The following is a 16,700-nucleotide window of genomic DNA, read 5'->3' as shown; positions in this document are numbered from 1 at the left end:
ACGGAAGCAAAAGTCTTCAAAAAGAAGCTTAGACTTGGCTTTTTGTTAGATTAGCTTCAGTTCTGAACTTTTGCTCGCCTTTGATCAAATGCTACCAAGGACAGTCATAGAATGCACTGGCGGATATGAAACAAGAAGTGTTAGCACAACAGACCAAAGCCTGGTTTGAAAAGGAAAAGGTTTGAGAGTTATTAAGCTCACATAAAATATGAATATTCTGTCATCATTTACTAATCCTCGTGTGGTTCCAAACCTCTATGACTTTATTATTTTGTGCTGTAAGTTTTAAATATGGTCTGTTCCTGGAATATAATGCATGGCATATGAACCACTTTAGTGATGCCTTTTAATCTTTTTGAAGCTTTAAAGCTTCACTGTAATTATGTGTGATTTAATGACCATTACATTTCTTCAGATTTCTGTATTTGTGCTCCACAGAAGTCATACAGGTTTGGAACAACATGGGGTTAGTAAATTATGACAAATGTTATTTATAGGTGCTTATAGCTATTGGTGACGTTTATGGCTATTGGTAATGTTTGCTTTTTGTTGTGCTGGGTTATATCATCTTGGACTGACACTTTTTAGCATCGAATCAGCATAAACCCAGCCATGTTTTCTGTGAGCAAAACAACAAAAAATCTTTGAATTACAGGAATAAATTTATTTGTATTTGGCTGATCATGTGATTTCCACATGGCTTCTCCCATTACGTGACCCACAATCAATCAGCTTTTGCGCCGTCACTAAGTCCACATCCACACGAAGCAAGAGCTCAAGAAATATCACGTACACACTGAAAAAATGTTTTGTCCAGATGGATCCACTTTGGGACCCTGTTTAAAAATGTTTTGATTTCAGGCTCTAAAAAAGGCAGATCCATCTGGACAAAACACTGATTCGATACAAAATGTTTTAATATACAGCTAAACGTGTCTCCATGTGGATTGGCTCTAATATGACTTGGATCTTTCTCATGTGATTTTTAACATTGTTTAAAAAGTAGCTACTATTTATTTCTTTAAAATAAATGTTTTTAATGAGGAAAACACAGCTGAGTGCACATTTAGCAAATAAGCCGTGCATTTGAGCCTAATGATAGTGTTACAATGTTCACATTACTTAGGAAGGTCATGTTCTTTATTTTCTCCTGGGTTCATAATGTAAACTTTTTTACTTTCTTAAGAAACTGCCTTTTTTGTACTGTGATAATGATTTATACTGCATTTATACTGTACTCATAATTACTTCATTTGGACCTCAAAATTTAATTTTTTTAACTGATGCGGTACTCACATTGTACAGAAAGGGATTTTGTTTATCTCGTTTGTTGTTTTCCTGTTTTAAAATGCATCTTATGGACATCTCTGATTGGTTATTTTGTTGCCCCCTTCCAATACAACCACAGGAAAGACCTCACCCACAAGCGCCACCACAACCAATCAGGGGCCAGCTCTGCCAAAAGTCAAAAGTGTCCCTGAGACAGGTACCCACCCCGAGGAGGGGAATCGGGGAGGGCAGGGCTCTCCTGAGTTGGAGCCCATCATTGTGGAGATGGAGGGTAAGGGGGCGGAGAGAGGCCCTTGACCCGTCGTCTGTCTTCTAGCTTCCTTTATCCCAAGTTTACACATTTCTAGCGCTGTACTGGATTCCACCGTGTGTCCCCACAGCCCTTACACAGAACACTCACAAAAACAAACATAGCATTTGAAATTGCATACACAAACATCCGCCTTGGGATGCAAAAATGTTTTGGGTAGATAAAAATCCCTTTGAGTCAAGCATCCAGCTCTTCAGCAATCATTGCGTTCGACCTTCCCCGCTTTTCTTTCTAGACCAACTAATGGAATACATTTCCGCAGTGTTCTGTTATTCTAATGCATTTGTCCTGTATCTCAAAAAGGTTCTTTGTCTGGTTTCCACACGCGTGGAGTTCGTCAGAACGCAACGAAATGATCATAAATCCACTGGGTACAGCTATGATCGCTAACTCAGCCCATAATGAGAAGCACCAGCGGTCGATAAATAAGGACTACAGACCCGCTGGCAGACGCCGTCTGATAGAAACTTCCAGTGGGCAATCTATTCAACCACGTGGTCGAGAACAATCAAATAAACTGCGTACAGGAGGGGCGCTGGGGTTTAGTAAGAGCCACAATGCACCTTATCTCTCTGACTCAATTTGTAGTCATATCTCTGTTTTTGTGACTCTCAGGAGACATTAGAGGGAATTTGTTAATACTTGCAGAGGTCTTCTACAAATCTCAGAAATTATTATGTTTTTACACTATGGTTGTGGGGGTGTTCCATAAACAGGGGCTCATTAAATTAAAATCTTCACTTTTCAATAACTTTTCTACTGAACTCCAAAGCTGCATCACTTTTGAACTTTAAAATACAAAAGGAAACATTGTGTAGCTTTAGTTATCATGTAAAGAAACACATAGATTTGTAATTACATGTAATTTAATTCTGTTAAATAGAAAATTGCATTTACGTGCGCAACACTTATTTACGCTTCTGTACAGACGCAAATGTCGATAGCTAATGATTTAATCTTTAGCTTTTCATCCGCACCCTACATTATTACGAGTAATTTGGTAAACAAAGGCACCGAGTCGAGCAATTCGTTCCGTTCTGTCTTGAGGTAGCAAGTGGCCGAGTACGTTGGGACGAATCTCTCTCCGTTTATAAAAAGAAAGCGATAATGATGTCTGCCAAAAATGAAACCTCAATTTGTTCCGAGGTGGCGGCTACCGAGTGCACACTACTCGTTAATGTTATTTTAAACACACCTTCCCACAGGTCATTCACACACTCAAATAAGCAGTGTGATGGCAGGAACTCTGGCCCCCTGATAATTTGTACGAGTGCTGGAGGATGGACTGTTATGAGTGGGTGGGCAGACACTGAAACTCATTAAAACACAGCCGAAGATGAACTGACAGTGAACTGCAGCTGAACTCCAGGATAAAGACGCCTTCAGTCCTGCAGAGAGGCTAATAATACCTCAGCAGAGAGAGAAATTGAGGTTTAGAGAAGGATTGATGTGGTAAACGTAAGAAGTAGGTGTTAGAAAGGGATGGTAAGTGATGGGGTGAGACCTAATGGCCAATGTAGTGCCCTACAAAGTGTAAAATAATAACAATTTTATATATAGACGGTTTCAACAGCAACAACATAAACATAATGCGGCCCATACATAACTTCCGGTAGACCTCTGCAAACAGTCTGCAACTGTTGAGTAGTTTAATTTAATATAATACAATTATCATAAAATAAAATATTAAATAAGTTATATTATAACCAAACACAGACTAGAAGTTAACTTCGCCCCAGCGTGCGAGACTGATGAAACACTCTATTTATAAGGGATGTCACAATAACATTGATAAAACATGATTACCAATACCGTGTGAATTCTATAATAATATCTCAAATAATTCAGCACCCATTTAAAGTTTTACTTTAAGAGACACAATAATAACAAATGCTCTTTCTAATCCTTTCACATACATTTTAGGTCCGATTTGTTGCCCAAAAGAGAAGAAAAACTAAATAGACACTTCTGTACTGCATTAAACAAAATCAACTGAGATAGAAATTGGATGAAAGGGATTATACCATCCACATGGAGGAAGGAGAAAGATAATGGAAAAGGAAGCAATGAGAAATCTTTGGCACTTGCATATAAATAATCTTTAGTCTTTCCACCATCATCAAAATTAGACTATTCATCAGTCTAATCACACACACAAATGCGGCTCTATGGTTTCCAATAATTAAATAAAAGAAAAAACCCTCAGCATAGGCAGGTGCGGTAACAGCTGTAATGGCTTTCATTGGAGCTCTGGTCCCGAAAGAGCAAAGTGACGTCCATCTCATTAAAATGTTTCGCCTGTAAATGTCACAGCCAGCCTGCCGCCCATGTAGCCACAGCCAGGAAATAATGTCCATCACCAAAGATCAGGAAAAAAATAGATCCCGTTTTCTCTTAATATTTTCCTGATATCGGTCCAACACATGCCCTGAAATCACTCAAACCAGGGCTGTCGTCATGGGGAAAACAACTGGCAACCTTATCCCAGGCCCTTTGACCCCAATGAACACATTTCATTTCTACATTAATAGGTGAACGGGGTCTGTGTCCCATAATTTCTAACAGTGTTCCGGACTCAAACATACTCCAATAGCGTGCACACAACTATGCCACATTCACTCGCATCCTTTTTAACGAACTGTGGGGTCATACGGTGTTTGGATCCATACATAACGCACTTTCTAAAACTTTCCACACTCCTCTCCTTGCCCCTCCCTCTCTTCATCCGGTCCTTCTGACCGGAGAGGTGTAGTGTTTTGTTAACCTGCCTGTGTTTTTCCAGACTAATGCTTCACCTTCTAAAGCCTTTCTTATTTTCCCCATTTGGGTTTAGTTTAGAATCTCTTAAAGCCTGAGCTCTGTAGTCAGACTGGAAGATTATTGCCTTCAGCTGTTTCAGACTTCCAGAACTCGCTGTCTCCGTTTTTTGTCTCAAGAATAGTTTTCTCCCAAGGACTTGACACACACATATATATAGACATCATAGCTGAAATGGGGTGTAGTCTCACTGTGAACTCAGGCTTCAGAGTGAAGCTCAAGCTAGGTCCATCATCTCCTGCATGTCTGTTTTCGCTTAAGATGGTTTTCCCGAGATGGACCCACGCTGACTGTTCCCTTGAGTTTTCGAATTTGTTTCCCTGTGTGTGTGAACCTGCTGCATGAATCTAAGGGATGTCTCGCCTTCGGTGCGCCGAACAAAGATTCCTTCTAAGACTTCTGCTTTGTTCAGCTTTGAATGCGTGATGCATCAGTTGCATGATGTTTTAAAATGTGGTATTCTGTAATGTATTCATTTCTGTCGGGTCCGTGGATTTTGTTAGATTTAAGCTAAACTACACTGTTATGTGTTTGAGGAGATAATACGATCACCACATGCCAAACCCCACATGCCATCTTTAATTATTTTATTAAGTGTAGATGTTAATATTTTAACTATAGCATGTAAAGTTGCTGGACATCTCATGTCGGAAGACGTTAAAGATGATCTGAGAGTCCTTCAATCCCTGTCAGCTCACTCTCTCACCAGCTTGAGAAATAATTTTAATAATTTAAATAAAATGAAAGTGAAAATCTCTGATTGTACGGCTCACTCACACAGGCCGTATCAAATTCTGGTGCCAAGAGCACCGGGCTGAAAACACAAATCCATTCACTGAGAATATTTTCTCATTTCCTACATGCACAGCTTCAGACGCGCTCAATTATTTAACTTTATTTGCTGTTCACTGTGTACCATCTCATCTCAGTCCGTGTTTAATTCTGAGAGGTGGATTTTGCACTTCTGTGTGGAGATCACAGCATGTCAATCACCTTTTGACGGAATTAATTTGTTGTCATTTCTTGGCATTTACTCAGGGCAGACTAGATACAGAGACAGGGCAGGAGGCGGTGGATGCTTGTTTAAAACTCCTCTGAAATGTTCTGCAGACAAAGCGATGTTCAGCGATAAACTTTTTAAGCATCTTTGTTGAGATCCCACAGATACTTGTTTCTATTAAAGACAGCTTATTCCCTTGATGGTAGACAAATTCAATTTTAAGCTTTTCCAAATTCAAGATGTTGAAAAGCCCCTTAACTAAAGAACGACTGAACTTCTACTAAAGATCTGCTTGATTTGACTCTACTGAGCATAGCTCAAACTTTTCCAAGAAACTTGTACTGCTCTCCAGAACCCCATATAGTCTGTTTGCAACCCGCAGAACATTATGACAGCACTTCTTCAATCACATCAGCAGAATTACACTAGAGGTAATTGGGAAATCAAGAAGCAAGCCTATTGAACGCCCACAGAAAGACCATGAGATTAATGCAGCTAATTCCTCAGGTCTCCTTAAGGACTCAGTGAGCTATATCCAATATGACTAACATCTGGAGTCTTTACAGATGAAGTCAATAAACAGATATTTTTCTGCCTCTTTCTAGGGAAAAGAGATTTAAACCAAACAGAGAAAACTGAGAGTAGTAATAACCTACATAGATAATAGTCCCTGAGGATGCCACTGTTTTCGTCTCACCTTTGTTCTAAGATGCAGAGCATAAACTGCACAGCAATAGCCCTTGAAGCTCTGTGATGCCTGATATCACATCTCCAAATGGGCCTGATCTATTCGGCGATATCACATTTATGATGCATACAAACTTCCATTCTCCAACCTATCACAGGCAATCCGAGATGGAGGGAATATATTCAATGTTGGGTAAATGTGGCTGATTATGGGTGAATTGTACTTTGTGGGACCAAATGTCGCCCGAATTGTTTTTAACTGAAAAGTAATTTTTAGTGAAAGGATTTTTAAAGCATTTTAAAGAAAGTAACAAAACGTGAAATTGTTTTGAAATTGAAGATACTATTACAAACTAGTTTCTTATATCTTTATATTTTAAATCAATTATTTATATAGAATATCTACAAACACCCTATTCTTCTCCAACTCTCTGTTAATCTCTATCTTTAAATCTATTTCCCCACCTACATAACTATACATACATTTGTTTATTTTCTATCTTCTATTCAAGAAAAGAAAAAATAATGAATAAATAAATAATATTTTCCACTAGCCCACAGTGGTTCACCAGTGGCCGCTTTCTCATTATCTGTGTCTCACTCATAGGTGATATTTCATACTTTTTGAGTTTCGAGGATAATTAAATTCTTCCATTCAAAGACTGCAAATGACTTGATTTTTTTATACAAAGCCCCATTTGAATTTAATTTACAAATAAAGGTTCGCCTTGGAGAGAGTCCGTACATAATTTACTGATAAACAAGAGTCCGGCTTTGCAATTGTTAGCATAAAATACATTTACTTTAATGCAGTCAAATTTGGCAGATGCTGGCAACTTTAAGAGATGCTCACAAATGCGCTTTCAATTAAACACACACTTGTGCTTTCTCTCTCTCTCCCACTCTCCGGCTCTTTGAGGAGTTAGAGGGGTTTGACAGAGGCCTCCACAATCCCTCACACAGCCGAAAGGAAGATTGCAAGACTTGAGAGTTTTCAGCACGGAAATCTGTCACTCTTTCCTCTCGACCTATTCTCTCTATCAAACTCCTCTATTCTCACCCACTCTCTTTAACTACAGTCTCGTTGTCTCCTTTCTCAATAAATCTGTCATTCTCTTTTCTCACCACTATCTTTCTCATTTTTCTCTATCCCTTTTCCCACTTCCTTATGCTCTTTCAGTCTGAATCAATCAAGAGTTATTGGGTTCTTGGCAGGGGCCTACACAATCCCTCGCACAAGAACTCGCCTCCCTTATTTCTATAGGTTTCTCTTCTCCGCACCTCTCACCCACTCTCATACTTTCAGTATAGTTGCACTCATTCTTCTTTATTTCTTTCTTTTTCTCCTCCTTACTAATTTTCTGTGTTTTTCACACTTTCACACTATATTTAGCTTGTGTTGTGTCTTGAGTGAGAAAGAGGGAGAAATAGAGAGAGGTTAAGCCTGCAGCTAAAAGCTTTTAACGTTTTATGAACACTGGTGATGATCTTGTTTGCATAGCCTTGAAAGTTACTGACCCATTACAAATATAATGTTGTCTACTGGTATGTGTTGGATTCTATAGGTGGGGTGTTATCTGGCACATTAATCCTATTGTAATAATGCCCCAAATACACTACAAACATATATTTTGTAGTGGTTTAATGGAGAGAAAAAAAACATTAGAATTTCTGTGATGATTTCTATTGGGTTTCTCTCTTTTTTTAGCAGGGTAGTTGGCATGCAAATAGATCATGGTGATTTAGTGCATTTAAAAAATATTAAAACATACAAATAATCATTTGTGCCTTTGGAAGCTTATATATAATTTTACAGTGTATATAGAAGTTAGTTTATCTGAAGTGTACCAGCATACAAAAGCAGTCGAGTCACAAAAAATACTCATGACATCATACATGTGTGACGCGTGAGTCACATCACATAGCATATGTCGGCCCTCATGCTTTCCCAGGGGCCAAAGACCACAGTTTATAGACCAGCAGAGACCAAACAGATGAGTCAGAGAAAGATGAAGGTCCTTTCCGTTATTTATAACGTCTTGTGGTATGTTTCTGCAGAGGCCTGTTATTGCTTACAAGAGAAAGATGCAAACCCTGACAGATCTATTAGTAGTTTTATCTAGAGTTGTATGCAAACATTAAACCTGTCAGTTATGATGCCTCTGAACTTCCATCTTATTAAAACAAAAAAACGTTAAGTGCTTCCCATAAATATTCCATGCGACTCAGGGATGCGTGAACAGTCTTTCAGAAGTTTACTTCGCTACAACTCATCTTGGTTTGTATCTATAAACTGTTGGAGAGAAGCATTTTGGGGAAAATTGAGTTGGCGGGAAGCTCGCTTCGTTCTATAGCTAGCGCCGCCGCTGCTTGGCTAATGTGTTTGTATTGATGCCTTGAGGAAGATTATCCTTGTTTTTCTCACATCGAGTTATTATGCATTCATAGATGTATTTTTGCTTACAGCAGCTAGAAAAAGCACAATAGCATCGCTCTCTCTTTCTCTCTCTAACTCGATAGTTCACTAACAGTGGTCCACCCACTCTGTGCTTACATTTTCTTGTGTTTGCCGTCGCTGTTCCCTGAATTGGAGCTTTTAGCAGCTGTGAAGCTCTGCCAAGAGTCTAAAGCACCCAATGCTACACGTTCCTTTCATCTCTGTTTAGTTCTGTTCTCACAACTGAATCACTTTAGAGATTTTCATGACATGATTAAAGAGATTTAAGTTGTATGCTATTTTAAAAATCGGCTTTACAGATATCTAAAGCATTCCAAGTTATGGAACCTTGTTTAGCAGAGAAGCCTCAGATGCAGCCATTCTTACAACTTTCAACCTGCCAATCATACCTCTAACCAGCTCGCAGCAGGGTTTTAATTTGCCGCCTCTCTCGTAAAGACGAAAGAAGGAGATCCGGTAAGAGGGACTAAATAGGGAAGAGCTGACGGTGCAGATGGCTGTGGGAGTTACTAATGATCTGAGTGTGCACGTGTTATCTGAAGTACCCTCAGCTCATTAGGACCGCAAGGTGGTCCGTGCATTTATTTTGATTCGTGTTCGCCGAAAAAACATCTCCATGTCATCTTGGTACCATCTTAACGCCATATGCAGGCTCAGAACTGCAAAATCAGCTGCGCACCTCTGCGGCTCTTAAGATTGCGTTAATGAGAGAATCACTTAGCTTACTACAAAACCATTAGCAATAGCTAATGAGAACTGCAACATTATCACATCAAAAACATTTTAAACAATATTTTGGCTTTCAGCAGTTTCAAACGTGAACTAAACTTTGCCAAGACTTGTGTTCTCTGCTGAAAGTTCACCTCACCGGCACCTTGCTGTGTCTTTGCCGTGCACTTATCTTGCTCTCTCTCTCTCTCTTTCTCTCTGCAGGAGTGCGGCGAAATCCTGAGGCTGATAAGTCCAACCACAGCGTTCACTACACTCTGCTGATTGCATGTGTACTGGTGGCATTTGTCCTTGGCGCTTTCCTCTCTGGATTCCTCGTTTCCTGTTATTGCAACCATAATGTTAATAAGACCAAGAGGCTGTCGAAAGACCCAGAGGCACCGATCCCTCATGCTCTGTCCCTTCGCAGCCTGGCAAAGCTAAATGGCCTGCTTGAGGGTCAAAATAAGGACGAGATGCTAGAAGTTTCATCGCCCAAACTCTACAACGCTTTCTTTGCCAATGGCAAAGAGCAGGCACACCGTAGGAACGCCCACCATGCTGCAATGACGGAGCTCATTCATCCACATCACCATCATTCTGCCGAGCTATCCGGTCTGCCAACACCCGATTCGACACCGGAGCTTCCTATCAAGAGCATGAAGGCCTTTAAGAACCAATGGGAGAAGAATCAAAACTGCAATAATGCTAAAGAGCCCAAATCGCATAATATGGGCACATCTCGGCCAAGCTCTGCTATCCAGCATCAGATGTTTCCCTTCTCCCAAGGTCTGACCAATGGACAGGTACTGGGTGGCTCTGCGCACCTCGAGGAACGCAAAATGCACAATGCAGAACGTGTGGTTAATCAGCCGTACCACTGTTACCCGCACAAGATCGTGGACGTCACTTCCCTTGATGAACTTCTGAAACACATTCACGAAATCAACGTGGCCACTAGTAAAAGTCCTACCGTCCTAACCTCCTCCATGTCGGCCCACGGCGGTCAGATGGCATTTGCTAACCGCGTCCAGCCTCAGATCCCGGAAACTGAGTCGGCGCCATATTACAGCTCCTCCACGCTCCCTCGGGACAGCCTCACCCGTCGCATGGACGTCCCACCTGAAATCCCTCCCCATCATCAGTCCACACTGGAGAGAGTGTCCCGTCATGCATCTCAACGCCACTTGCTAATAACCACCCCCAAGATGCACAGCGGGGGCGTGGTGCCACGGCAACACAGCTTTAACCAGCGCAGCCCCCATCAGCCCCTCCTGCTCTCCCGCATGAACTCCAGCGGCAGCAGTTCGGGTTGTGACGTAAGGCACCCGCTCATCCCTAATGGATATCTAACGCGTCAGCACAGTTACAGCGAGCAGCCGGATGTTCACCGTGGAGCGATCGTCCGCCGGACAGCCTCGCTCAAGCCTGACGTCCCGCCCAAACCGCTGTTCATCCCTGCCAGCTCACCTGTCAACCAGGCAGGGAAGTTCAACTACTGAACGATAGGAAAGAAAAGCCTGTGGTTTTTCGTGGGAAGTTCTCTTAACCTATCAGAGCTAAACATGGTCAACGAGGATTCAAGGATAAAAGAAAAACTGCCTTTATCGGATACAGATCCTCAAAAGATTGACTGCCAGTGTTGTCAACTTCACATCAGAACTATATGACCTGTTTTTCTGTTTCATTAATATATTTGTACCATATTGGTATTGCTCAGCTATTGGCCAATAGGAGGGGAGGGGTTTCAAGAGTCCACACCCACCTAGATTTAGCCTGCCACAGTAATGGCTTTACAGTGTTACTCTTGATTGTCTAGACAGGCTTTCTGGACATGAACTTGAATCCAAATCAGCATACACACTTTTGATACTGATCTTGCTTTGGCTTAACTATTCTGTTCATGTAGAGTTGATGAACTGTGCTGATCCCAATTACAATTGTGTATATATGCATGTGTGTGTGTGTATATATACATATATGTGTGTGTGTGTGCGTGTGTATGGGTGTTCATATCTGCACAGAATATGTGGACACACACATACCCAGTGTATGTATCTAGAATATTGAAATGGTTAAGCCCCTCAAAGTTTCTTTGCCTTATTTGCAAACACAACCAATGAAGAGTTCTCTGTCAAATCCATAAGCAATAAGCTCCACCCCATCCTGTCCACTCCAGTGTAATGCAACTACAAGAATTATAACTCCGTATGGTTAAAATGTAATCTGTGGATATAGATACAGTTCCATCGCAGTGCTTAGTCCCCAATGAGGTGAATTGGTCTTACTGTCATGAAGGAAATGTATATACCTTAGAAGAATGTATTGCTGCAGAATTGGTTCGAGGTGCTCAAGTATTTACCCTCGGTGTCCACTGATGTGATCATACAAGTTTTTTACCCTTCTTCAAAAGAATAATATAACAGTCTTAACCAGGTGTGACACGAAGATAGTTCTATCAAAATATTTTTATCCTAACCAAGCGAGTGAGTTTGGTTGCTTATTTCTGTTTCTGTGCTGATGTGCCGGATAGCCCCGCCCACCAGGGAGCCCCGACCCACTGCACCACATAACCGTATTTTAAACTTCTTAATGTCTTTTGATTGGTGGTGACCAGTTAGAGCAGGTGGAGAAAATGTAAACGTGTCACGACTGGCTAAGACAAGCCAAAAAAAGTCCAGAATAAACTGATTTTCAACTATTGCCCTGAGTTATTCTTATATGTTAAAACGAACGTTGTATCAATATTAACACTACAATTGTTTTGTGTACATGGATTTAAAAAATAACTAGCCAAATTTTAATTGTTTGTGTAAATTTGTGCCTTATTTAATATGATGTGTTGGGGTTGGCGGCAGAGGGGTTGAGGGGTCATGATGAAAGAACAGGGCAGAGAAGCCGTCATTATATTTTCTAATATTAGTATTTTTTTTGTTTGGTTGTCTGTATGTGTCATAACTGTTGTAGATATATATTTCTAGATACGTTTGATATCCCCAGGCTGTGTGAGGCTTTTGAACTTGGATCAGCATCTATGTATGTAGTTACCTCTATCTTTCTTTCTTTCTCCCTGCTTTTTCTTTCGTTTTCTTTTTTCTTTCCTGATCCATTTAAACTCAACAGTAATCGATGTCAACAATAAACTTCTGGGTTTTTCCTAAATTGTATAATGCAAGAAATGTGAACTTCTACACTCCAGCATATCTTTACAACTTCTGTTTAAAAGTGAGAGGAAGACTTCTTAGGAGGATAAACGCATGTGTGGGTGTCTGTGTGCGTGTGTGATCCGCGAGGAGTCGGCTGTAGTTCAAACACCTCCCTTTCCTTTCCCCCACTACTTCAGTAACTCTGCTCAAACTCTTCATCTTCCTCAATCTGTTTAAGACCCTATGATGTGTCGGCTTTTGCATAAATTCTTGGTACTGGTCTAAAGTACAGTCTTATCACGTACACTTGAATGAACCTTTTAAATTGGCTGCCTGTAACTGTGTGCTCTGTCGCCCCATTCAAAACCAAATGCAACGTTGCATTTTAAACAAACGCTACTGCATCATATGCATCACAGATGGAAAACGGACTGAGGGTTCAATGTCTGCTCTGCCCTCTGCTGCAAACTGGAGTGAAAGACTGATGCAGGAGTTTCCGGGAGGAATAAGGAGTAGTTTCTTTGAATTTCTGTAGGTATTCTGATGGAAAGGGAACTGCGCGTGTCTGTTTTACCTGCTTTAGCCATTGAGGTTTCTGTAATTGCACAGTGTAAATACAGTCCTGGAGTTTCCCAGGATTCAGTGCTCTGTTATGATAACTATTGGGCGTAGCCCCATGGATTCTCCACCCCTGCTTTTATGGAATACTGTTGTATTTTCCTTCTAACAGAAATAAATGAGAGATCATAACATATCAACATATCACGCATTTTATTTAGTTGATTGTGTACTTGATCCCATTACAAACTTTACGTGTTATGCGTCTTTTTTTGCTTTTCTAGTAGAGTGACATGCACGCGGCACTGCTCACAGTGGGTTACAGCATTATTTTTATTTAAAATCCCACACAGTTTACCCCAAAAAAACGAATTATGTCTTCATTTACTCACTCGAGTTGTTTCAAATCTATAAATGTCCTAATGAACACCAAGAACGATATTTAGAAAAAGAGTGCTTAAAACCAAACTGTTCTTTCCACTATTGACTGCCAAAGTAGGAAAAATTACAATGGTAGTGAAAAGTGCCCCAGAACGGTTTTCTTTCCTACATTCTTCAAAATATCTTCTTTTGTGTTCAGCAGTGCAAGAAAATGTATCAAAAAATCTTTCCTACTATGGTAGTTAATGGTGGCCAAGAACTGTTTGGTTACAATCAGAACAAAGAAAGTTATACAGACTAACTTAAGGGTGAGTAAATGATGACACAATTTCAATTTTTTTCTTTAAAAAATATTTGTGTGTAGTCAAAGTCTGTGACAAGTCGCTGCTGTCACAAATCTCCATGTACAGTACAGCTGACTTGTTGTTGTTGGCCAAACTCAGCTGCAATACAAGAATGCGTGAGATGATGTTGACTGTACCAGTCAAGGGCCAAAAATGACTCAATGGTCATTTAACTGCCCTGGGCCCTTGGTTTTCTTGTGAATCTGGATTGAATGTGATATCTGTGGCTCTCTGGCCAGATGTTGAGCGCATATGGGGAGTGATTATGGCTCAGCTCAATGGGATCATTGCCCCGAGGCCTTTAACTGCCAGAGGCCTCAAGCTGAGACGCCCCCATTGACCAAACATCTGAGAACAAGAAATTGCTAGTAAAATTGATAATGGTAGACAAACATTGCTTGGAATTGTGTTCTGGCACAATGAGAAATAACCAAAGAAATTAGAAATAATGTTTGTCTTGGACACCCCTCAGCACCAATCGTGTCTTATTGCAGTTTTAAATTCTAGTCTGCAGTATTATAGTTAAAATGTGTCAGACATATTCAGTCTTCTCGTTGTGACCTTAGTTCTTACAGTTGCTTCTGTATTATTTGTTATATTTACAACAAAACAATTTTTTTTTTAATTATTTTATATTGCAGCTATTGCAAGGTGCTAAGATACTGTAGACCTAAATCAGTTTGATGTCCTAAAAGTCATATAGGCAAAATCTAGAGTTTAATTTATAATAATCTCATAAGACTTTATAATAGTTTTTCAAGGATAATTTTACTTTGTAAAGTTGATATAATGAAAAATGATTGCTGCTTCTCCATGGGATGTACAGACACATCTAAAAAACCTCCAACGAAAACTGGATGAGTATCACATTTTCTTTTTGCGAGTCGGCGTGCACGCCTTCAAATTCAAATTGAGGTTTTTCCAATTTCGACCCTGCTTTCTCAGCACTATCTTCTCTGAATAGATATGAGCTCCTCCTCTCACAGAGAACATAAAAAAACATGATCTTGAAACATGAGACAGGGGACCTTGATTAAACGCTCCCTGATAGTTTGCTGGTTCTCTCTGCCCTACTCTGGTTTAGATGCAGCTAAGATTAAATTCTCGAACTTCAGCTGCCCTCATTCGCTCGGAGGTTCTGCTAGATTCAGATCTGAAGAGGTCCTGCAAATGAACAGGGTAGAACGGACTTGCTGTTCTATTGGCAAAAACAAACAAACAAAATGATTTCTCACAAAACCAGTCAGATTGAAAAGTGACACTCGGACACTATATGTGCTGTTCAGTATCTGTGCAGTTTTCAGTAAATCTGTGTCTGTCCTCAGTGCAAATAAGTGGCGATTGGCTCTGTGGACATACTAACAGCAGGTTATCTGACACGGTCTCCATTTTTACCCACAGTTTTTTGGTTCAGTAGTCATCAGGTGTCATCGAGAGAGGAACTACCTGATATCACCTCAGCAAGAATCATTCGATTCGTGCCCGAATACACCTTCTATTTTTTTTATTTCTCTTTCGTTCACTGTATCTCACTGTCTCCGGCTGGTTGTCAGGGTTTTGGAAGTGAGAGGGTTATTAGAAAGGTGCATTCTGGGAAACGATGAATGCCTTTCATCTCGGAGCTGTCAGGCACTATAATGTTTCTGTTGTGTTATGTTAAACCTCACTGCTGCTGTTAGATTCATATCTTAAAAATATGTACTACGTTTTTTTTTGTTAGAATGTATATACAGTCTGCAGTCTGGTGAATTGGTCTATGTGGTTTATATAGAAATGTATTCAGTCGGTTGAGTTTGTTTGTCAGTGTGTGTTGTTTTTTTTTGTCTGTTCCACAATAACACAGCTGAAGGGATGCATACAGAACTGAGCAAGAGAATAGACACTGCTGACAGCACCATATACAACTGTGCTGACTGCGTATGTTTACGTGTCTGCGCACACGTGGGCTCATTATATGATATGAGGCCCTATTTGGCTGTTCTGTTTACAAGGGTATATTTTAGACACTTTTGCTTGCCTAATAATAGTGCATGTCTAAATGATTAAGGATACAGTTTGTTAGAAAGTTGGACTCAAGAATCCATACAAACACTTTTTTGCTAAACATCTTTGTTCTCTAAATAATTAGTTTGCACAAGTCTGTAAGATTATCTGCGAGTTCTAGGGGATTTGGATATAATATTCCATCTCACACTCTTTATTCATGTGAATTCATTGCATCATTTATAGTTTCTACAGTATGACAGTTGCTTGACCTTATGCTTTATGAAAATTTAATTAAGATGTTACAGTCACATTTAAAATAAAAACATATAATCATGTAAAAAATAACGGTATTCTACAATTAAATAAATATAATTATAATAATAATAAAATGAAATATATTTTTCCTCAGACATCTTTGAAATGTCTCACTACATGAGAAACAGTGTTCATTTTCTAATGTCACTGATTTTAACAGATTATTTTAATGTATACAGTGTGTCTTCCTTCTATTACATATTACAGCACTGCAAGCCACACAGTGTTTGGATTCATAACCCTAAACTGAAGAGAAGCCCATGTGCGTACTGAGAGACGGACAGCTAGTGGACTGTGTCCTCACTGCAGTGACTCCCAAGTATTTTCCGGATTGCAGCTACAAAATGAAATTACATGACGGCTATTTGCCTCATTTATATTTTACTAGTTCAAGTCAAAAGAATAATTGACTCGTTTGATCGATTCTTTTGATTCAATTTAGATGAGGTGAAGCACATACAGTATGCATGAGAGTAAACGGCCTAACTGCAGGTACTCTGTTGGCTGCTGCTGTCTTTAAATCCCCAAAGATAGAACGCAATAGAATATTCTCTTCCCGTTGCCATGGTAACCTTGTCCAACTATGGACCCTGTCCTAAGACACAGTGACCAAACATAGCTGAGGAAAACCTATTTTAAATGAACCATGTTCACCTACACACATTTCTCTGAAAGGCAGATGGATCTGAACTGGTAGGTT

At 40.0% G+C, this 16,700-nt stretch overlaps 1 protein-coding gene across 4 annotated transcripts in view; it reads left to right on the top strand.

Annotated features, from left to right (window-relative positions):
- The window catches only part of sema6cb (semaphorin 6Cb), a 109,919-nt gene extending 96,695 nt beyond the window's left edge, over positions 1 to 13,224 (top strand). For 2 of the 4 annotated variants that reach the window (XM_079469676.1, XM_079469677.1), the window contains 2 exons: positions 1,409 to 1,561; positions 9,496 to 13,224. In XM_079469676.1, the coding sequence (XP_079325802.1) occupies positions 1,409 to 1,561; positions 9,496 to 10,772 (1,430 nt within the window). In that variant the 3' untranslated portion in view covers positions 10,773 to 13,224. The remainder of the gene's footprint in view (positions 1 to 1,408; positions 1,562 to 9,495) is intronic. The other 2 variants (XM_079469678.1, XM_079469679.1) reach the window with 1 other exon arrangement.
- The last annotated feature ends 3,476 nt before the right edge of the window (positions 13,225 to 16,700 follow it).

The sequence above is a fragment of the Barbatula barbatula genome, assembly GCF_947034865.1.
Source record: "Barbatula barbatula genome assembly, chromosome: 12".
NCBI lineage: Eukaryota > Metazoa > Chordata > Actinopteri > Cypriniformes > Nemacheilidae > Barbatula > Barbatula barbatula.
Note: the sequence above shows the minus strand (reverse complement) of the source record. Positions and strands in the feature narration are given on the sequence as shown.